Genomic DNA, 23912 nt, shown 5'->3' on the forward strand with positions numbered 1-23912 from the left:
GTTTGAAATAATCTGCTGCCATCTGCCTTTGTTTTGCTAACCCACTCAGCTGGGCCTGAATGGAAAATCCATCAGATGTATAGAGAATTAATTACTGCAAGAATGACCTGTTTGCATTTCCAACCTTTTACAAGAACTACTGGCATTGACTATGTGGGAGATTTCCTTGCAGAATTACAAGGAAATCAACATGAATTACAACAAATCACCATGAAATTAAGAGGCTACAGCTGTTACATAGTATGTATATATGTCATGCAAATTATAAAAATAAATGGATTTCTTCAGCCTCAAAGAGCTGCTATAAGATTTCTGTTGTATTCAGAGTGACAAACAACATTATCTGGGTTTGGGGGTAGAAAGGAGTTTAAGTCTATTTTAATAAAAGATTGGTAATATTTCATGTGATTGCTCAACTCTCTCCAACAATATGGACATGGAGGTGGTTATAGGAATCTAACGTCATCACACACAGTGTATATGCGTATGTATATGTCTACCTGGGGGAGAAAAAAGGAATGACACTATGGGGATGAGAAAAGCTCTGGAGGACGAGATTATTGGATCCATTCTAACAGGAGGACAAATCCTCTTTTTAGAGCAACCACCTATAAGCAAGAAGCTTAGCAACAATCTGAAAAATGACTATTGGGTCAGCATTGCAGAGGGAAGGAGGGGACACAGACGATTGTTTATCTAGGGGATGTGAAGTCTGTTTCTATGGGAAGGAGCAGCACGTGCAACACAGTCTGTGAGTTCAGTGACTCAGAGCCAGTGGGACACGTATCTACACAAAAGAACTTCAGCCATTTGCTCTCACTGCAAAAGTTACAGGTCTTCTTTCCATTTCCTTCAGAGATGGTTGCTTCAACTGCAGATTTATGTTATTCCCTCTACCAATTGATCAAGAGTGTGATTTCTTCCATCAGAGAGCGCTATCCTTTGCCCAGGATTAAATAGCCTCCTTCTAAGCGAATGTGTTTTCCTCAGACCATCACAAGTCATGATCAACATAAATAGATCTTCAGATTCCAGGGAATTACTTTGGGTTTAGTAACACAAAAAATGGGCACACATACAATCGTGGCCCACAGAATGTTTTGGGCTACCTTCCCAAAGCATCCAGAAGATTTTACTGACTCCAACTCCAAAGAAATCACTTCCTAATTTCATATTTGCAGAAGATCCAAGCAGCAGCTATAATTTTCTCAGCATACTATACTTTACAGAAAAAATGAAGATTTCATATAACTTTACAGGAGTTCAGTGGCATTTCAGAAGAGATTAATTTGGATGACATGCATGTCCAAAGGTGACAAAACGATGATAAAAGTATTTAACCTTAGTGACTCACATGGAAGAAGCTCATGATCTTTGCTGCATGAATGTAGCCATAACCACGTTTTTTGAACCTCATGGAAGCCAGCAGAATGACTGATATCCAGACTCACATCTGCTCCTTGGCTCCAAAGTTACTCTGCAATAAGGCGTTACAGGAACAGAGTCATTCTCAGTCACTCATCACAGGAACATGGGTGAACATGACAGTGAATATTCCAGCTCTGGGTGTGTTTAAGAGCTCTCTTATCAGGTGGTAGTAATATGCCCCTAGTATCTGTCAGAAAGAGAATGGCTCAAGTGTGACCATGAGATAAGGCTGGCAGCCCCGTATCCTCCTCAACATGTTCCACTCGCTTAATTTCAGAAACTAAGGAAGACTGGGCCACGTGCTGCTTGGATGGTAGACCACGGGGAAAACATGCCCAGTTGGAGCAAAGTGATAAACAGCATGATTTCTCAAGAATCATCCAGACTTATTATCAATGCTCACCTGCTCTAGCCTCACCATAAGTGAAAGGGTACACTAACTTCATGCTCTGAAGCATCATGACCGACGCTAATTGGGTTTATCAGGCATATTACCCAACGGTCAGAGTCAAAACCAGCAAAGCCAAAGCGGACAGGCCAGGAGACAGCTACATGGGCTGGGGCCACTGGGTAAAGCACAAACAGTAATCTGAGTTCGTGAGGTAGAAGAGGACAAGGACTTTGGAGCCGAGGTGCTCAAGGGCAGGAAGGTGCAGTTGGGCGGTGGTGGAAAGCAAGTGAGGCTCAGTCATTCAGATCTGGCAACTATCGACCTTAATGGCAGAAAACCCAACGCCCCTCCTTCTGCAGCCTGACCCACCTAAAGGCAGGCCTGAGGGAAAACAGTGGGTCTTCGGGTGCACCACAGACCAACCCCATGATTAACAACTACTCCTATTCCTAAGGGATTCTAAAAGACAGCTACACACATAGTAGCAGTAGTCACAGTGTAAAAAAAGACCTGTTAGAGTCTGAAGACTGACTGTGGATATCTTGCAGGGATAGGTACTGAGGCAGGCCAGCTCTGGTCAGAAGGCATTTGGGGCTTGGACCCCAAACTAGGTCTGACAGTCGCTTGACTTTGAGAGCTCCTGGAGCTTACCAAGAGCCTTTTTATCCAGAGAGGAAAAGTACCTGAGCAGAATCTAAAAGCAGTAGGTCACAGCAATATTTTTCTCGCTCTGTTTCAATCTGTAGTCCCTAAAAATTTCCTAGTGGAACTGCTTTGGAAATTTCATGTTCACATAGATTACTCTGTAGCATCTATGAATTTAGTTCCTGTTTGTGCATCTCTTAAAAACGACTGAGCAAGCTCAGAGGTCAATGCATCACCGGCTGAAACACATTGGTTCAAATGCAGTGGGACCCTCAGAAAGGTCACCCATTAAGCTGTCTGACTATTATTGCCTTAGTCTTTATATTTTGGACAAAACCAAAATACAATAATAGTTATTTTTAATTAAACTTTGAAAGCATGTCATATAAGACATAGACTAAAGATACTCCTCCTCCAAGAAAATTTTTTTTTAATCTACTTTTTTAATTTCTTAGATCAGCTCCGAAGAAGTGTGAGCTTACAGTTCAATCTGGGGGTCAGTAGTTCTGGAGTGCGGCCTGGAGTCTGAACCTCTTCAAGATCTGCTACAAAAATCATAACATTGCTGTGCAGCTATGGGACAATTACACACTTGGTAGCCTCTCCTTTTGTGGAGAAAAGTCTCATAAAATAAAATTTAATTGTTTATAAAATTAAAAGTCGTATTTCTTTCTGAATAATATTTTCTTTTCTTCCTGTAGGGAGTATCACTAAACAACAATAAACTTTAAAGACATTAGAAACAAACAAACAAAAAAATTAATGGTGATTTAGTTTTATTTGGAGCATACACATTTTTGAAGTTACAACTGTTGAAATGTAAAATAAAATATTTCAGATTATCCTTGGCATGATCAGAATAAATTAATATTAATTTTCCAGTACATTATCTTCAGTAATGAATCTCATGGGCAACATCTCTGCTTTTTATTACTGTTGTCACAATGTGGCTCTCAATGTCAGCTTTCAGCTAAATGCTGTCCATAATTACCTGCAATTCATTCACACATACAGTATTGCAAAGGGGGTAAATGAGGGCAAAGCCTGACCTGATTTTAATATCCTGTCTAACTATAAAACATCTAAATTTGAATTTGCATTCAAAGAATTTCACACCACTGAAATACTCTTGGCAGGATATTTTTTCCCATGTATACAGCATGTGCCTGTCCATCAACACTGTCTTGATCCTATTGTTAAAATCACTGAAAAAAAAAAAGAGCAAAATAAAAAAAAAATACCCACCCATGAAATCTCATAATAAAGAACACTTTTTTCGGCCAGGTGGTTCACTGCAGCGAAGGGTTAGCCTTTTGTTCAAACAGGGCTTCCAACATCAGAATCTTTGCTGGCCACAGAACCATTTCCAGCCAAATACAGAGGATTTTAACTAGTACCAAAAAAATGTTCCCAGCTTCTTCTGCATAGTCTTGCAAATCAGTGAGATCACCTTTAGGAGGAGCCTCATCCTCTCCTGTGTAGCTAATAAAAACACTTGGTGGCTCCTGCAAAGGTGTCAGGCATTATAAAATATGGTTTCATTAACAGAGATTCTGAAAAAGATGGAAAATGATAAAAAACAACCTCATGAGATCTTCCACTCCACAGTCTTATCTCAAAATAATCAGCTGTTTCCAAGCCTTCTGTGACAGATGCTTGTCTAAGATGCTCTTAAACACTTTCAGTGATGGTGCTGTAGTGGTTAACACAAATATTTATAATGAACGACCAAATGTTTAACATGAACAGCCTGACAGAAATAAAGCAGAACCAGAGGCAGTGGAGACAGAAATCTGCTGAACAGTAAAAGTGGTTTAGAAACAAGTATCGTTATTTTGAGGACACAGTGAAGAATAGAAAGTTGGGTCTCTATGGAAGGGGTAAGAAATAATTTAATTTACTTAAGGGTGGTCACAAGAGTGGTTCTAAAAGAAATCAAGGTCAGACCTAGCCGAAAAGAGAAAGGCTGAACAGAAGGCTAGCTTTTGCAAATCTAAGCCAGCCTTTGTAATCTGTCACCTTTGTTGCTAACGCTGCTTTAAGTACATCTGTTCACTTTGTGCACTCCCCCCTTAGGTCAAGGGAGGCAAGGTACGGAAACACTTTATTCTGCATTAATCTTGCTCATGTAATTTGTTGGAGCTTTGAGAAATAGAAAGAATGTCCAAATTCATCCTTGGTGTCCTGATTTGTCCTTTGTGCCATTTGAACACTGGCCCAAGCAATGTCTGCATCTAATGGACTTCACATCTTCAGTAGGCAACTGATCCCAGCACCTAACGGTCCACTTACAGTTGAAATGTTTCTTCATGGACAACTTAATTCTCCTTTCCTACAGGTTAAGCCCCTGTAGGCATAAAGAAAATTTTATTCCATTCATCTTCGTGGAGTTCTGTAAAATCATTGAAGCCTGTGATTCACATCTCCACTGAATCTTCCTATTTCTCACACTACACAGCCCATACACCATGTTTTCTGGATCTCTGATCATTCACGCTTTCCTCTGAGTTTGTTCCAACTTGTCATTTTTTTCTTGAAGGTAAGGAAAACCTGGCTTGATACTGCACACTCACCAATGTGAAGTTGCATGCAAAACTACTTCAAGTGCCTTCTCCCCCTTGTTAAATGTGCCACGTGCAGACTTTTTTCATAGCAAATGACCCCCTGTGAGGAGTGACTTAAGCAAACTTGTTTAACTTGAACTGCAGTGAACAAGTAACAAGTACGGAGTCAATCACTGCACCTCAGCAAAGGGACAGTAAGACAGTAATTTAGTAAGAGGGATTAACACAGCTGCTTATTTAACTCCACCTCTAGTGTTCACTTCCTTCAACATCAGCCATGTACTTTGTCCCCTGCGTGATTAATGTTTTCAGTGATGACTGAAGCAAAATGTTGCTAAGTATTCTGGCCTCCTCATCTCAACCTACGGTTTGTTTTGCCTCCCTGGAAAAGAGTGGGATGATTCTGCCTTCATTTTCCTCTTACAGCTAGTGTCTTTATACTGAATGTTATCTTGTCACATCCGTTTTTACTGAGATCTCATTTTTTGCCTTGGCCTGCCAGATTTGGCTCATGCTACAGTTTTATACTCTTCCTCAGTAGGTTCTGCACACATCTGATGTCCACGCTGTCTTGCTGGTGTTCAAAGACACTTCTTTGCTGTGGTGCCTGGCTCCTAGGTCAGTAATTTTACCCATCTGATGGCTTTACTGCTACTTGCTCAGAAAAAAAGGAGCATCAATGCAGCTTGTAAAACAGTATGTAATACCCTCCTCTCCTTACAGATCAGGATAGACTTCAGAAAGACATGTTTTTCCTGTTACTCTTAAGCAAACAGCTGCATTTGTGTCAGTTATTACAACTGCCATGCAAGTTGAAGCACTAATGCCACTGGAGGAGGCGTCCTTGCAAAACACACTGTCCCTGCCCTAGAGCTGTGGCAGTCCTTGCACCAGTGCCACCTCGGGGGGGCTGCTTGGCAGTGGCTGCACTGGTTGGATGTCTCTGCAGAGACCTCTGGGACGAGGCACATGATCGGAGGAAAGGTAAGCTTCTGCAAGACCAAAGTTTCCACCTCCTCCAGACATTTGTGCCCCAGCCTGTTAGGAAAAATCCTTAAAGTTACTGTAATTTCCATATGGTTTCTAAGGGGCACCGAGGTAGGATGAGACAGACCATCTGACAAAACATCTTCTCCTCTATTTTCTCCCTCCACAGCAGGAAAAGCTGCAGTATATACACAAGTTCTGCCACAGTAGAGAAACACTTGGTAAGAATTCCTTACAAATGTGCCACTTTGCATGAATAACTTCGGTTGTGGTTCACAATCAACCACAAGATCCAAATCTAGGGAAAAACAGGCTGTTTGGAGTCCAGTGCTCAGAGAACTATTTACTGTTCCCCATTTCCTGCTCTCTGTGAGGTATTGCCAGGGACAAATTGCAGAACTGTAACAAAACTAAATCTCATAGAAAACAGGAAAAGAAAGAGTTAACATATGAGAAGGGTCCCCACACCCTAAGTAGCCTGAGGAGAAAGAGATAAAAGTCTGGGCTCAGTTTCCCAGTGGGAAGTTTGTTGGTCTAAGCTTTACTCTGAGGAAAGGAGCTATTTACCCTGCCAGGCTGGGAAGGAGATAACATCCAAGAAAACAATTTGCCCTGAACTAAAAGGTTGTTAGTTTGGTTTTTAATAGCTGATAAGGGCCCTAAAGCCAAGGATTGAAGACATATAGCAGGTGTCAGCCTGCCTGCTAGAGCAGCCTGGAGACTAAAAAAATATGTGAGCGGCTCTTCTGCCTTAAACAGACTGGTGCAAGAAAAACAATCCAGGCAACCAGGTAAGTACCTATTCCCGGCCCTGGGGGTAACTCGAGTGCTGGTGGCAAGGGCCTCTGAGCCTCTCCCGCGTCAGCAGTGGTAGGGTTTCCCGGTTCAGGCTGGCCTGAGGTCATGCTGCTGCCTGAGAGCTGGGTTCTGAGGCTCCCGGCTCCGTTTTCCCTGTGCGGCAGAGATTTTACAGCTCTGAGAAACAGCACCTGGTTTCAGAGCCAAAAAATACCGTATTTGTGCGCACAGGCATACATAAAAAGGAAAAACTGCCTTTGTAGCTGCTCAGTGAACAGAAGTCACTGCTCTCCTGCTTGTAGGAATAACACTAAATACCTCCACTGAAGCTACTGTACACATTAATCCAAGCTGTAAGCTTATTCGCAGGCTCTAAAATCAGAAGCTGAGACGCTTAATCTGTTGATTTGTTCTAATGCCGAGAGGCTTCAAATGAGATCGGCTTCCATAGTTGCTATATTAGCTGTAACTAGCTAATATGTAGTATATAACTCAGATACACACTAAACAAAATCCTTCTTGCTCCTTTCCTAGGTAAATCATAAGACAAAACCCAGATGAAGAAATATTCCTTCCCAAGTGCGGCACCTTGCACCTCTTACCACATCCCCGCCCACTAACGAACGCCATTATGTGCTGCGGACGAGCTTTAAGCCTAGCTGAGGCTCAGCGCCGCCTGGACAAGCTGCTTGGGCCCGGTTGTGGTAGCAGCTCACCCCCAGCCCACCCCCGCTCCTCCCCAGCCCGCCACCTGGGCCCGGCTCCCGGGGCCGCCGCGGGGGGAAGGGCCGGGCGCGGAGAGGCCGCCCCGCCGCGGGGAGGAGCACCGTCCGCAACACTTAAGCGTCGAGGCCGGCGCTGCTCTGTGGTCAGGTCGGTCATGGAGGTGGTGCGGGACTCTGTGGGTTCGCTGGCGCGGTGAGTGTGGGGATCACCCCCATCACGCACATCCCCCCCCCCCCCGGCGGCCGCATCCCCTCCCTTCCCCCCCCCCCTAACCCCGCCCTGATCTCGGCGGTGGGTCCGGCTGCCGGGGGATGCTCGGGGAGAGCCGAGTCTAAGTAGCTCTGTCGGCTCCGGCTCTAAAGGAGCGAAGGGCGCTTTCCAAGCACGGTGTGAGGGCTGGTCACAGCGGGTGTGCGTGTGATTAAATTTGAAAGTCGCTAGGTGGGAGAAGCAAGTAGGCATGTTCTTGCAGCTTTTCAAGCCCTGCATGAAGCTCTTCTGAGGGAAGAACAAGAAGGGGCTTTGTAGTTTTAACTCCTTTCTGGGGTATAATGGCTGGGATGTGTTCACCTCTCAGCAGTAGAGAAGCAGCTGTCTTGTGTGCAAGGAGCTGGTGTGTCAGGTGTGGAGCCTTGGTGTAGTTAGGAGCGACTTGTACTCAGTGACAACATGACCAGGGCTTCTGGCCTCTGTTTCAGGTGTGCTAATCATCTCCATGAGAGTATAGTTCTGTATGCCTCTCAAAAATGCTTCTCGTTCTAGCTGTGGTTCTGATATCTCTATAGGTCATGTTTCAGCAGGGAGACCAAGTCTGCAATCTGGTTGAACTCTAAGTCCCCTGACTAATTTCTGACACTTCTTGCTTTGCTGTTACTGCTGTTGTCATTTGCCTATGAACTCTAACCTAAAAATCAAATCATGCTATATTCTGAAGTCACTTATATTGTGCAACATTGATTTTTCTGAGTGAGACCAAAGACCATTGCACCACATTCTTAGACAAACATATGAGGCATATTGCAAACAAAGATAGAGTGAAATATGTGTACAGGGCTCAAGGCAGGCTTTTAATCTCCAGGTTCTCTTAAAAAAAAAAATTCATTTTTCCCACTAATCTTGATACTGTGCTGCATGCTTGGGGTAGTATCTGTGAGTCCTTCTCTAGCAGGCTGTGGTTATACCAAGCAAACTGACAAGATGCTAGAGTATGAAGATATTTGCTCTTTCAATTATAAATACACTTTTGTGTTTTTCACTGACATAAGACCCCTCTCCCCTTTAGGGAAGAGCTAGGACTTGATCTTTTTGACTTTAGAGAATAATAAAATAATAGTGGAGTTGTCTGTATCTAATGTGTCACTCAATTTCTTAGTAAAACTGATTGCACCTTAGTATGTTCCTTTCCTCTCCACTGCTTGTTTCCTGACTTATCTTGATCAGCTTTTAATAGGAAATTATTTTTGGTACCTTCAGTCTAGCAGAGGAATTCCCTGCGTCAGGAATTGGTTTGTCTGGTTTCTGAGGTCAGCTGCAGCAAAAAGGGATCTTTCTAGGAGCCCTGAGTGTAGGCTGGCCTGTCTGAGTTGCTGGCCTTTGTGTGCGGAGGGAAACAAAGAAAACCCAAGCTTTCGGCAATAGGTCCAGAAATAGAAGGGTTACATACTCTGTTTATCTGGCTTTTTTTTTTTTTAAATCACGCTGACTTCTCATTAATGGAAACCTCAGCCTGCACTGGAGCCCAGGCTCACTGCTTCATAAGCAGGCTTAGTTTAAAGATGATATTGCTGGTTTTATTGAAATGTAGGTGAAATGGCATCAGTGTTAAATAACTCCCTGAGACTTGGACTCCTGTTAAGTGACTGTCTGGTGGAGCTAATGAAAGTCCTGGTTTCTTAATCTGTAGTTTTGGGGTCCCCCCCCTGACTTTTTACATCTGATAGAACTAGGCAGTAGTGTGAGGTAATGGATCTCGAATCCTGAAGAAACTTCTGCTCAGAGCTGCAAACTGTTGCTTGTATGGCTGTGCTAATGCCTGATGTGAACCCTGTTAGCTCAAGTCCTGCCCATGAGCTGTGCTGCTAATGCTCTTCCTTCTGTATCAGAATGTATGTTTTGGCTTTTTTCCTTATGCTTTGTCTTTTGTGAATAACAACTTGGCTTAAGTGATAGGAAAGAAAACTGTTCAACAGGTTTGGTATTTTCTGTCCTTGCAAAAAAAAATCTTGGCAGTACTGTCGTATGTATACCACTCAACTCTTCTATGTGCTAGTTCTCAAATGTATGAGAGGGAACAGGAGTCATCAGCCCCAAGGCAGATGAGCAGGCTTCATTTCTGAGGAAAAGACTTGAATGACTCAGAGTGGGAGCTGCCCACAGACCAGTGGGGTGATTAGGGGACTATTAACTTAATCAGTGATTAATAGACATGCCCTGTCCTAGCACACTTCCCTTCTGTGGAGCTTCAGTGACTTTGTCAGTGCTACTCTGTCATCTTGCCCTCCTCCCTGGTCTTGACCCTGCTCCAGGAGGAAAGTGCTTATTAGCTCTTTAATTTGAAACAGTGCCTGTCTCCTGAAAACCATACTGACTGCTCATCCTAACCAGCCTTGTTACAGGAAGGAGAGAGATTTCCACCAGCTCTGTGTGTGTATATATGCAAACTGTTGAATGCCAGGGACCTACTGCTTAGACAACGCTACCAAGAAGATATTAGCTTGAGCTAGAATAAAACTGTTGAACATACCTCTTTAAAAAAAATAAAAGCTTCAATAATGCTGAGAAGTTCTAGAGGAAAGGCAACTTTAGTGCACAGAGGAAAGGGAATAGCCCAAAACCCTGTAGAAGAGCAGCTCAGAATGAGAGCAGGGAATAAATTAATTGCTGAAACTCTATTTGGCCAGTCATAAAAACTATTTTCTGTACATCTCAAAAATATGCTTAAAGACCAGATAAGACGTTTGGAAAAGATATCGTCCCTGGCCAATGTGGACTTGTACAAAGGGTGTGACTGAGACATTATTAGTTGAGTAACTTTATACCACTTCGTCATTGTTCTAGGAATTCTTGTATTCATTCTCTGGCTGCAGAAAGAGACTGCTAGTTGACTCCCACTCTGTGAAAGTGCCTGAGAATAGATTTTCCTACATAAAGCTGACCTTTTACACCTATGTAGGAGAGCAAAATGGAGATGCATCCCTTTTCCCACTCCTGTGCAATTCAGTATTAAGGAGCAAAAGGTATACAGGGGGTAAAGTTCAGGAATGTGGGAGACAAAATATTGTCTCCCTTTAAAAGACTTGCTAGAGATCAAGTCTTTTCAGGTGTCATGTAGAGGGTGATTTTTGGCAAGCTGGCTATTGAAGTAACCAATGTAATTTGGCAGCAAAAAGCTGTCACTAGATGTAGATGGGAGCAGGTCTGTACGTTGGTATGGGAGCAGGCAGTTACTGGTGTTATGCGTTCTGCTTGCCTAAGGGAACCTAAACAGTCACTATTAAAACATATGATTGCCTGGGAAAATTTAAAACATCTTTCTAAAAGTGCTTGAATTCTTCCAGTCTCTCTGGTAGCCTGCTCCAACACTCTGCATTTATATACTTTGATCTTAATTTTCATTTCATTTGACTTCTTTTGATATATTAGGGCACAAACAAGTCTTATTTTGTGGTTTTGGTTTTTCTTCCAAACTAGATGAAGTTTTATAGGCTGTAGCTACTATTTACAAGATAAATGCCTTGGCTGTTTGGAGGTCAAGCATAACTATATCGGAAAGCTCTGCTTGTGTTCTGATGCTGTGTGTTTTGAATATGGATAATACATTCAGTATTCTTAAGGCAAACTCATGTCTTAACACACAAAACTACTTTCAACTATTTATCTCATTGTTTATCTTGCAGGTAAAGAGAATGATCTAAGTGGCTGAAGGCAGTAAGCGCTACTGCCTTTCTAATTCAGTGTTAAAGCCTGTCAGCCTCACTGTAATTGTGACCTTGATTTCAGCTGAGCTAGAGGTGGCCCACATCTGCTTGAAATGTTTTTAATTTTAGAAGTGTTTTCAAATCTCACTGGCAAGAGAAAGGTCAGAGACAACATATCTGGACGGCTATATAGTATTTAGCTTTGAAAGCAAGCTCCACAAGTCTAATGTGACCTGTGAATTACTTGTATAATGTGCTTATGTCACTGAACTCAACGGTCCTCCTCCTTCTCCACAGTACTTGATGTGACTATTTTTATAACTACGCTGAATTTTTATTTGTCTTAGATCTTTGGTATCCATGGGAGCATCTGTGGGAGCAGTAACAAAACAGACCCTGTTCCCTCCTCTCATGCCTGCAGGGCGACCTTTCCGTGTGTCAAATGCCTCCCGAAGCAGCCGGAAAGGAATTGTTGCAAGCAGCCTGCAAGAGCTTATCAGCAAGGTACAGCAAATATTCCCACTCTGGATGAAACTTATAGTGAAGTACAGTATCCCAGAAAGGCAACTCGCATGCTCTTATTCTTCTAAAAATCATTACTGGGGAAGTTCTGGAGAGTATGTCAGATAAGCAAGTCTTAATATGAAATGATAGGCCCTCTTTCAAATGCTGAAATCTACTGGTTTTTTTACAGACTTTAGATGCCTTCCTTATATCTGCTGGAATAATTACTCTGGTTTTGGAGGAAGATGGCACGGTTGTGGACACAGAAGAGTTCTTCAGGTCCCTGGATGATAATACACACTTCATGGTTCTAGAAAAAGGACAGAAATGGACACAAGTAAGTGGTGACTGCTTCTCTCTCACTTAAATAGAACTGGATGGAGGAACATCGGTGGCTGCTAAAATTTTTGGAAAAAGGGGAGAAGAGGAAGAAAACTTCCCCTAAAGGAGGCAAGGTATTAACTCCTTGTTGAGCCTTCCTGCATGACAAATCATGTTTTGATTTGGTTTTGTGTCCCTTGCTTGGACACAGAACTGTTGGCAAAGATCTGCCAAGAATTGAAATGAAATATTACAACTGCAAAGAATTATAGGGGAAATCCCCTGCTTTTGGAGAGCCTCAGCAATAAATTTGTTCTTGAGCTTTTTTGTAACAAAGAAAATTAGGACTTTGACTGCATCAAGTTTAAAATTACTATGTCTTTAAAGGTTAGCTTTTAGGAAAAAAAAATGTCCAAATTAAGCAAGGTAAAACAATTCTGCCTTGTCAATGCAGTAATAGCTTAGTGAAGGCCTGTGTTTAATCTTGCAGCTAAAAGTCATCAAAACCTAATGTTAGTCTACATGCTACAAGCTATTTTAAGAACTATTAAGATCAGCTAGCTTTAGTCTTCTAATTGTATCAAATCAGTGTCCATTTTGTGGTTTTGTGGGAGAATAGTCATCTGTATGTTAATAAGACAGAGTCAAACTCCTAACTCTCTTTCCATGATGGTTGTTGCTAGAAAGCTAGCATGACAATTTCCTCTACCAGGTGCAGAGCTAGCTGAGGAGCTGTAAGCTGGCCTAACTCTTCTCCGTTTGTACACGGATGGCTCAATTGTGCGGCCCTGTTTTTCTCAAGTCTCCTGTTGCCATGTGGGCAGTTTGTATGGTGTTTTTTTCCCCAAGATACCTCACTGGCTTATCAGCTTGCTGCATCTGGGCCTTGAGCCCCGAGAGTGGAGAAGAGTTTGTAGCCAGGGTATGACTTAGATGTGTCCTGGTTTCAGCTGAGAGGATTGATTTTTCTTCATAGTAGCTAGTGTGGGGATATGTTTTGGATTTGTGCTGGAGACAGCATTGATAATATAGAGATGTTTTTGTTCTATGGACTTATTGTTGAGCAGTGTTTACACGAGGCCAAGGCCTTTTCTGCTTCTTGCACTGCCCTGCCAGCGGGATGGCTGGGGGTGGACAAGAAGTTGGGAGGAGACACAGACAGGACAGGTGACCCAAACTGACCAAAGGGGTATTCCATACTATATGACGTCATGCTCAGTTTATAAGGAGCTTGGGGGAAGAGAGAGGGGGGGCGGCGGCGTTCGGAGCAATGGCGTTTGTCTTCCCAAGTAACCGTTACGCGTGACAGAGCCCTGCTTTCCTGGAGATGGCTGAACACCTGCCTGCCCATGGGAAGTGGTGAATGAATTCCTTGTTTTGCTTTGCTTGTGCGCGCGGCTTTTGCTTTACCTATTAAACTGTCTTTATCTCAACCCACGAGTTTTCTCACTTTAACTCTTCTGATTCTCTTTCCCATCCTGATGGGGGGGAGTGAACGAGCGGCTGCGTGGTACTCAGCTGCCGGCTGGGGTAAAACCACGACAGTCTTTTTGGCGCCCAACGTGGGGCTCGAAGGGTTCGAGATAATGACAGATTTGATCAGAATGTGCTACACTGAATTTATAGCTGCTATTAGCTATTTAGTATTAGCTGTTTAGCTATTAATTGGCAGGCTCCTGTGCTTGCCATGGGGCTTGCTTGCCTTACTATCTATTAGAGTCTAGTGCTCGTTAGTGGCTGCTTTGTGCTTTCGCTGCTCACTGTACTGCTGTACTTCTTATCATTTTACTGTGAGAGTGGTGAGGCACTGGAACAGGTTGCCCAGAGAGCTTGTGGAGGCCCCATCACTGGAAGTGTTTAAGACCAGGTTGGATGAGGCTTTGGGCAATGTGGTCTAGTGGAGGGTGTCCCTGCCTGCAGCAGGGGGGTTGGAACGAGATGATCTTTGAGGTCCCTTCCAACCCAAACCATTCCATGATTCTATGACTCTACCTTGCTCCTTTCCCCTCTGCCCTGTGTCCTGTCTGGCATGGCAGCAGAACAAGTTTGGATGCTGCCCGTCTTCAGGGTGTGCTGAATGACTGCAGGAGGACTGCTGCAGCTTCACAAATCATCTGGAGTGTAGCACAAGCTCTGCCATGCTTTATCCAAATATTCTGGGTGCTAATGGAGGAGGGAGCAGTAAAATGGGCGTAAAATTGCTGGTTAATGATACTACGGTGTCTAACTTGGTCTGACTTATCACGGCACTGTCTGAGTGCTGGGGTGACAAGTACAAAAAGGCCCAGTCTTACACAACTCTATTGCTTCATTTAGCACGCAAAAAACAGCTTGGCAGCTGCTACAGCATTAACCTTGAGTGTGCTGAGCAGAGTAGCCTGTGTATCCACTAGATGTCTCTGCAAATATGGGTATTCTTTGCTATTTTCTGTCTGTTCTCTTGAAGCAAGCAATCCTGAAAGCATTATTGTCAGCCCTGAAACAGACAAGGGCTGTTTTTAATAAAGGAGGCTGGATTTAAGGTGGAAGATTACTTTCCATGCTCCTCCTTTGCTTTTTCTCTTAAAAACTCAGTATTAAATCCTAGGTCTAATCAGTAGTGGTTCCTTTCCCGTGTTACTTTTTTAGTAGGAAGAAAGAGACCCCAGATTTCAAATGAGGACCTGTTGTGAGCCAGGACTTGAAAATGAGGACATGACTGTTCACAAATGTCATCTTTGCAATATCTCTAAGGGTGCTCATCAGTATTGTGTTCCTTCCTAAACAGAGGAACCTAATGTCATGCTGGTTATTTGGTGGCCTGTTTCAGTGGGGACTGACTGTGCTGCCTCAGCTAGCAGCTGGAACATCACCAGATAATTAAATGGCAGGAACACTGTCCAGTGGTATTACCTGTGGCTTCAGTATACTCTGAAGAAGCAGCTGTATTACAGAAAAGAAATAGAGGTGCTTATGTCACTCTAGAACTTCTGTGTCTGTTTGGAATAGCTTCAGAAGCCTGCTCAGAATTTGAATAAAATTATGTAAGGTACAGCCTTGTTTTTCTCTGTGCTAATGCTTTTAATTCTAGTTTAGAGTTGATCAAGAGCTAGCTCCAAGACTAGAATGAGCAAGCTGCTTCTAAAGAGCCACACTGTTAACAATTGTCTTGCTGTAGTTTCCTGGCTCATGGTACAAGCTGTCTCTCTCCCTCTTTTTTTTTTTTTAATTAGACAAGAAATGGAGTTGCCACTGTGAGACAAAAGAAGAAAATGGGAGTAGCTAACATCACGTTTGATCTGTACAAGCTGAACCCTAAGGATTTTATTGGCTGCTTAAACATCAAGGCGACCTTCTATGAGATCTACTCTGTCTCATATGACATCAAATGTATGGGAGCAAAAAGCATATTGCGGTAAGTATGTTTCCACTGCTGATGAGGTGTATGCATTAATGTAAAATCTTTGTTTGCTTGTTGATTTGGTGAAGCAGGTGTGTTTAGAATTAATAAAAATACTAAGTTTTATTACATACTGGCCAATATGCTGACTCTTCCTTTGTAAGGTAGATCACTCGTTTGTAAAAACTTACTATAGCTTTGTACAGTGGAATCTTAAATTTCACTGAAGGCAAAATCTTATTAACCCTTATTTACTGAAAGGGTGTTGGTACAGTCTCTTTGTTTTCCTGAGAGAATTTCCGCAGATTCCTTTGACTTGTTTGAAGAATGCAGGAGGCTGAGGTAGAAGCATCGGACTTCCTGAAGGGGGGACTTCAAGGGGATGAAACAAGAGAGGAATTTGAGATCTAACAGCAGAGGTCTTAAAGCTTGCTCAGACTTTGCAATACCTGGCTGCCAAATTCATGACCTGAGCTACATGGAGGCAAAGGAAAATGGAAGAGATATGACACTTTCTCTACTGTCTTAATGTGAATTTGTCATCTGTAGTAAGACTGATGTCACTGTTTAAGCCAGCTGGTCTCTAAGCAAGCTAATGGAGCCCAGCAAGGACCATCGTCTCCTGCAGGATCATTCTGTAGCAGTTGTAAGTTTGGTAGAACTGGCTGTTGGGAAATGCTGCCTTATGCAGGGCCAAATTAATACCTGTCCTGTCCACTGCTTTCATCAGTGTGTTGAAAGTCAGTGCCTTGTCAAAACCAGCTGTGTCCTGCCCTGGTTGAAGAAAACATCTGAGTCCAGACTCCTACACAGAAGTGCTGTACTTTGACAGCAGTTTAAGCTGCAGCCCTGAATTTCTTTACTTGACTTCTCAAATTCTGGTTGAGACACAACAGTGCAGTGTTGCTGGCTTTTATTACTTGAGTACAAGATCTGCTCTGTACAGAACACAGATGTGTGTGCCTGTAAGTGAGGTTTTCACTTCCCCTGAACAACATGTAGTCTGAAGCCTTCAAAATTGTCCCTTCTCTCATGATGCAGGTGTTAAGCATTGTAATGCTAATCTTGTTCCCTGTCTCTGTCTGACCTCTCCCAGTCTACTTCAGTGGTCCCTTGCTTAATCTTTCAGGTTACAGCTGGTATGACTGTAGATGAGACTCATCTCTTCAGTCATGCTACAGTGATTATCCAGTTATATGCTACACCCACCTGTAGCACTGGCTTCATTAGGGTTTCCTCAAAGCAAAGGGTAAACAGCTGTGCTCCTCTAGTTCCTATGTTTGTCAAGTCTCTTGAGCCAGAACAAACTCTGATTTCTGGCTATCTGCTATGGAGATGAGTATCAGCACTGGAACTTGCACTGCTAAGGAGAGTTTGAAGTGACAGTTTTGCATCCCTGCCAACACAGGGCAGCTGGTGAGAAAGAAATGGTACTGGCAAACAGCTGAAGTAGCTGTGGAGTTCTTGTGGAAGCACTGTTATGTTACAGAGTTGAGCTGTAAGGGAAGTGTCAGGGTGGGAGAATAGCCTGCTAGCAAAGAATGAGTGTGACAGAAGAAAAAACCTTGGGTACTCTTGAACACAATGGTGAGATGGCCTGTCTCAACTTGCTATCAAAATTGGGGACAGGCAATGTTAGTTTCTTGGTGTAGTCCCTCTGCTAATGACTTGTAAATTGCTAACTGTGATGCCCTTTCCCTGAGCCCACCTGTGGAGTGTGAAGGGAAAGGACTTTAAAATGCTGCAGTTGTTCCTCAGGGGGAGGGACTCAAAGCCTGCCAGATCTGATCAGTGCATTTCCCCTAACGGTTTCTCCCTGTAGTGTCCAACTGAAGGATCAAATGTCCAGTTCAACAAATAACTTCCTCCATGGCTTAAGTGACAACTGCTCTGGTGTGCAAGTGACACACTGCAGCTGCTCAAAAGCTTAGTACCAGGTGCAGCTTGCTTTACAGCTGTAAAGCTCCTTGGCCTGTACTCACTGATGGAGGGAAGGACATACTCAAATGGCATATGTGCAGGAAGCATGAATAAGGGTACAGTGTTTGTTTGGGGTTTTTTTTTAAAGGCTTCCCAGGCTCTAAGTACAGGGTATTCTACTCTTTTGAAGCATTGGATTTTGACTGCAAACCTTTTTTCATCACAGTGGAAAAATCTGAATTTGTATGAAGACAACTTTGCCCTCTCCGCTAGAGTGCAAAGGAGAAGTGAATAGCAGCAGAGGGGTCACAGTTGCATGTTTTCTCAGACAGGAATTCAGAAAATCTTCCCCCTTTTTTTGCAGAAGAGGAAGGCTGGTCTGGTTTCTGCATCTTCAGAAACTGAACCCTTTCCAGTTTTGGAATGGCTCTAGTTCTTGTGTACCACTTCCCTGAATCCTCAGCTTCGTACTTGTGAAGGCCTACTTAACTTTCAGGGGATGAGGCTTGAACATAGTGCTCAGCACTGATGTCCCCATTGTTTCTTGGAGAATGGAAGGAAGACACAAGTATAACTAAGTTGAATAAATGGCCACTCAGACATGATCTCTATTCCTCTGCAATCCTGTGGTGATCCACAGTCTATCCTGTAGACCTTAGTTTATGGATCTGTGCTGATTCTCAAACAGTATTATGTATTTGAATGCTGATACTTATTAAAAATTTTAAAAAGAATAGTTGTGAACTGAGAATTCTTAAAGCTTGCAGCTTGGACAGTATTAATTTGCCTGGCTTCACTTGTTTTGCTGTTGAGCATCCACTGTAACATGATTGCTCAGTTTCAGATCTAATCAAGTTTGATCTGTAGCTTGGAGATACATGCAGTGTTGTATTAGTGAATGGCCTAAAGGTGAGACGTGAGGTGGATTCATGCTGCAGGAATGCTGCTGAGCTCCCAGGCAAAGTTAAATCTTCGGTGGTGCTCTGGTAGTTTGAGTAATGGCTTTGCAGAATGAGTGTAAATGTCTATCAGGATGACAGCTTGCTCTGTTAAATGTGTTTTCTGGTTCTGCCAACATGCCAATAGTTGTCTGTCAACCAATGGCCACAGAAGTATTTGCTCTAAAAAAGGTACAAAAATGGCCAGCTTCTCAGAAGTGAGGAGGAATGAGAGCGCTCTTAAATATATCTACCTAACTCATCCTAAAGGTGTTGGGGGGGATGGGGCAATGTCACCCTGTTGGTGAAATTATTTTTTTTAACAAATGGCTTTTCTTCTAGGAAGGTGCTTCAGTTAATGTCCCATGCAGCACAAATAACTGGACAGTTTCTTCTCTATACTGGAACATACATGTTGCAGTTGATGGGTGAATATGACGAAGATGGCACGTGTACAAGATCAAGGCGCGAGTAGTGAACACAGCTGCACTTCTGATATCGGATCCTTTTGCTTAAAGAGATTGTTTTGCCCAACTTTGATTGTAATGATGTTATAGTAGGGGGATGTCCACTGATGTGAACTAACATTTTTCCCCATTTGGGAATGCTTGTAGGCCTCAGTCATAAAATGTTTGGTGTTCACAGGCTCTTAACATAGCAAAATGATGGGTGCCTAATGTCTGAGAATTTGGGAAAAGGTGAGAAGGCAGGTTTTTGCACCAGCAGCTCAAAATGGAGAATAAGTATACTTGGAAACTTGCTTGCTTTGTACCAGTGGAATATTTCTTGCACTGATCAAAACATAGTTTGGTTGGATTTTTCATGGCTGTCTACTTGCCTTCTGAACAGACTGGGCTGTAAGGGTGGGATGGAGAAGGCTGTCGTTTTCTGGTTTTAATTCTTAACAGTGCTGGTATTAGTGTCCAACTGGCATTGAGGTACAAAAGGGTTAAGTGTACTTACTTACTCCTGTTAACAATGGAACTACACAACACAACTGAATCCTGGTTCAGTGACTGACTACTTTCATGAAGTCTAATTGAAAAAAGTGCAACTACTAAGCAGAAGCTTAAAATTTAGCCTTACTTCCATTAAAACAAGTGAAAACATGTAATTTTCACTCTTTACACTTTTCTTCAAATCTACAGAAAGTACTGAATAGCATAGCTCGTACCAGTTGAAGAACCTGATGTATTTCTTTAATGGGTCTGATGTCCAGTTCTGCCTGAAGTATTGAATAATTTGGCCGTTTCATGAATACGGCTTATAAGCAACCTGCTGAAGCTTCCTTCAGGGGTTAAACCATCACTTCTGTAGTTCTTGCTGTTCAGTTACAAGATGACACTACATCCCAAATTGTACTTCAGGTACATCTAAGAGATGCTGGATTTTCATGCCCCTGTATTTAGGGGGGAGCAGCAGGACACTATCTAGTCTTGTGTAACATATGCTCTAGACTCGACATTTGTGGTTTTATAGTCTCCCAAGACAAGCTGTATTAAAGGGCAAAGTTCTTAATTCTTAGATAGACTTATTCAGAATGTTTTCTATAGTTCAGTGAACTGCTAGTATGACCAGCTTCCAGCAAGCTTTTCCTCAGCAGTGTAGAAAACTGGAAAATGAGCAGTGTCAGGCATCTTGTGTCAAAATACAAACTCCCATTGAAGAAGGGAAAAAGACCAACTTTGTAGGTGTGGCTTTTGATGTTTTCGTTTGCTTGCTCATGAAGAATTTTAGTAAGTTGTTATAGTCTTGCTTAAGACTGAAAGATCTTAAGGTGGCAGCATATACAGGTAAATGTGTCTGACCTGATGGCAGGTGCCACCTAGGAAGAGAAGGTCTGATGACAGAATGAACAATTGAGGCAGGGGAAGAAAGCAGTGGGAATGGAAGGGAAAAGGACCAGTATGGACCCCACAGTGCTTGCCATGCCTCTGCTGAGACAGGAATCCACTATGTGCATCAACTGCACTGATTAGCTGGAGGAAAACTTAATCTGCTAAAAGAGGAGCAGGTGGACTGAAAAGACCAGGCATCATGGTTGGTGGGATCTAGTCTGACCTGTCAGCTGGGTCTGTTCACTTCAGATGGCACTAATACGTGGGAATATCACTCTTGCTTATATCTGCAAATTTTACCATCATAGGCTTATTTTTGCCTTCCCTTTATGGCTGTGACTTAGCCAGCTGGAGCTGCATTTTTCAAATCACTGTTGTGATGAAAAGCAGCCTAAATCCAAGTGTTAAAGGATCTGATGGACTCAAGTTCACTAGGTCTCTGCCTGTCTCTTCAGTAATGGTATTCAAATAAGTAGACAGCTAAGAAAAACCTTGTGGGTTTTTTCCTGTTTTCTGTTGTTTCCCAACTACTTCTGCATGTTTGCTGGGGGAGGGCACACAACTGGATGAGGGGAAGACTGGTTCTTTCCTAATTTCTCCAAGGGAAGAATGGCAGTAATTTGCAGTACTGTCAGGTTTCCTTCAGAAGAAAACAATAGGCTATTCTGAGAGTAATGAGAGAGAGCTTATGTTAAAATGGAAGCTTTATACTTCATCTGTATTGTTTTCACCTCTTGCCCCAAGTGATTGTTGCTATGATAACTGTTGGCCAAATTCTTTCTACCCCTATCAATGAATTGCATTTAACTGATGCAGTGCAAAGACTCATTAAATCTTTCAGCTTTTAGGGGGCAACTTATTCTATTAAAACAAGCACATCTCCTGAAAGCAAATTCTATGTAATGCTCCTAAGAATACTTCTGTTCCTAATGGTAGGAGCACCAATACTAAAAAAACCCCAACAAACTCCACCAAAAAATCCCCACAAACCCCCTAATTTGCAGAGTTCAATATTGCATTAATTTGTATGAAATGCATCTTCAACATCTAATAAATGCAAAAGCTTTTGCAAGTCTGAACTGTGCAGATCTCAAATTCCAGCCTTCTATAGCCGGAGGCAATTGTTACATTCCGTAGTTTCCAATGGCACTCTTAGAACCTAACCTTATCTAAAATGCTAACGCAGAGTGAATTTGCAATGTTTTTAAGCAGCTGCTTCTTTGGCAGCTTAACACTTAAAACTTGAGCTGCTGAAGGTCATGTGAGCTGCAAAGTCTCCATCTCAGAGCATCTCCTTCCTCTAATTCAAAATGCAAACAGCTGAACAAAGTAACTCAGCTTTGATATTTTCTGAAAATGGGAGAAGTGTCTGAAATTGCTTCATTGCTTCTGAGTCTGGGTTTTGCCACAGGCTTAGTATTTGGGGGGGGGGGTGATATTTGCTACTGTACCAACCTCTTTCTAGAGATAAAGTTTTGGCTTTGGGCCAAACTGGAGGAGAAGTTATTCCCTGAGTTGGAACAGGTTTGATTATTTTTTTTAGACAGACTGCTTAGGAGGCATAGCTTTTACCTCAGCTGTATGTGGTACACAGCAAAGTACAACTTTAGCATTATCTAGCTTTCAGAAAATTATACACAAGTGGAGTATAATATCTGGCAAGAGACAGAACTAACACACAGGCTCTTTAACTGGAACTATGTGGAGAAGCAGCTAGCTTTGCCACTTGACACTTTTAGCTTTAGTCTTTCTTTCCATAAGCTCAGTTAATCAGCACTTGTTACTGTTGCAGTCAAGGCTGGTAGCACGGATGTGTTGAAGGTGTAAAACGTGTTTACTGCCTCCTTGCCTGCACTGGCCCTTTTTGCCTCTTGCTTTGCATCACTTACTAGCAGTGCACTAAGTTGTACTGTAGTTACCAAAAAAGGAATTTTCACTGAAGTACTCAATCTTGTTGACTCAGGCACTGTTCATGTTCTGCAGGCAAAGCAAAGTTGCTCTCTTAGTGACCAGAATGAAGAATCTGGTAGCTTTTGTGTGTAATTTATCATTACTTCATTTCCTTCCTTTCATAAACCCATGAAGTTATTGCTTTCTTGCACCTTCCTATTCTTTCAGAAGAAATAGGATTACATGTTGTTCTGTCCAGGGGAGAGGAAAAGGCATGATCTAAATTCCTAAGACCATTTGGAATATACTCTAAGAGACATCCTGAATCCCTTCCCTACAGAAGGGAAGGGTAAAGAAAGGAAAATAGGACTTTGGGCTGGAAGTTTTCTCAGTACAGTGAGTAGAGAGGTAGGTGTTAACAATTTAGGAAATGTTGGTAATTCTGAATATTAACTGTGAAAGATAACTACATATCATCATTTGTAACTGACTGGAATTATAACTCTAAATCATTTCAGCATGCTTCTTCCTGAGATAGCACTTGAACTAAAGGCACAAGCTTCTTTAAAAACAAAAGAAAGTTTAAAATCATGATACTTTTTTTTTTTTTACTTGATGCCTCAAGTTTTACTGGAGATATTAATGTGATTAACATACCACTTCAGTTATGTATAAGTACCCTTGTGAAGTTTAGTGTTTATCACTACTTTCTTTACATTACCTTGTCATATATACAGTTAAGATATTTATAAACATGAGCATTGCTGTTTTGCTAAGGGAAAAGATAGTGTTTCACCACTTCACAACTTTCAAGCTCAGTACATTTAACTTGCTATCAAAATTGAGATGGTTGAGAATTATGTGTCAGTGATGGCAATATTTTTCTGATGTGTGGTACCAATTTTAAGAAATATTGTCCATGAATAAATAAATTCAAGTGGTGGCTTTGGATGTCATTTATTAATTTCCAGAATAACTCATTCCTGAAATAATCATGAATGTTAATGGATCTATGGTCTGCCACAGACCATTTCCGAATGCTGGACTGCGGCAGTGAAGTAACTGGATACTACTACATGGCTCTTAACTCTTTACTGCTGACTCACTTTCTGGCCTCAGAGAAACTGTGCAAACTGTTTCCCTTCATACAAAAGGAATGCCTTCCCCCACCTCTTCCTAAAGCTGCAAAAGACTACAGACTGCTGAGTGCGGGGGATAGAAGGCTTTGGCAATCTCTGGTTTTCACTAAATTCTGTAAGGATCAAGGGCCTTATAATTCCTCATGGAAAACTCCCTGCAGTTGTTTACCTGCAGATACAATAGTATGTATCTTGATTGCAGGGAAATATGAATGTAGTTCAGTGAAATGTTAGATTTCTCTAGTTCAGGATTAACTTAGTCTTCAGGAGGAATAGCATGCAAGTGTGATATCAGTCTAGTGCACCTCTGTCTAATAAGTATATCCTTTACTCAGCTTAAGTGATACTTTTACAGAGCTTGACTCTCGAGTGGTTCCCTCTCTTGTGGAAGAACCAAGGTCTGGTTTCTTGCTGTGGAAAAGCACAAAATAGCACTGTATTGGGTTTAGTGGCAAGGTGTTGGTAGTGAGGGATGAAGAGGTGCTATGGGTGTGGCTTCTGTGAGCAGAGACCACAGGGGCTGTCTT

General features: G+C 42.4%; 1 protein-coding gene across 1 annotated transcript; it reads left to right on the forward strand.

Annotated features, from left to right (window-relative positions):
* The first annotated feature begins 7626 nt into the window (after positions 1–7626).
* CIDEA (cell death inducing DFFA like effector a) lies at positions 7627–23191 on the forward strand. Its single transcript, XM_075744473.1, has 5 exons — positions 7627–7731; positions 11804–11960; positions 12151–12297; positions 15494–15675; positions 18861–23191. The coding sequence occupies exons 1-5, from the start codon at positions 7694–7696 to the stop codon at positions 18991–18993; spliced, it is 657 nt and encodes a 218-aa protein (XP_075600588.1). The 5' UTR covers positions 7627–7693; the 3' UTR covers positions 18994–23191.
* Positions 23192–23912: the final 721 nt, after the last annotated feature.

The sequence above is a fragment of the Balearica regulorum genome, chromosome 2 (genome assembly GCF_011004875.1).
Source record: "Balearica regulorum gibbericeps isolate bBalReg1 chromosome 2, bBalReg1.pri, whole genome shotgun sequence".
Lineage (NCBI taxonomy): Eukaryota > Metazoa > Chordata > Aves > Gruiformes > Gruidae > Balearica > Balearica regulorum.

Bases quoted from the DNA above. Each gene is read 5' to 3' on its own strand.
- CIDEA (XM_075744473.1), top strand. From the start codon at position 7,694: ATGGAGGTGGTGCGGGACTCTGTGGGTTCGCTGGCGCG. The intron at 7,732-11,803 runs GTGAGTGTGGGG...TATTTGTCTTAG, and splicing joins TCTGTGGGTTCGCTGGCGCG to ATCTTTGGTATCCATGGGAG. The intron at 11,961-12,150 runs GTACAGCAAATA...GTTTTTTTACAG, and splicing joins TGCAAGAGCTTATCAGCAAG to ACTTTAGATGCCTTCCTTAT.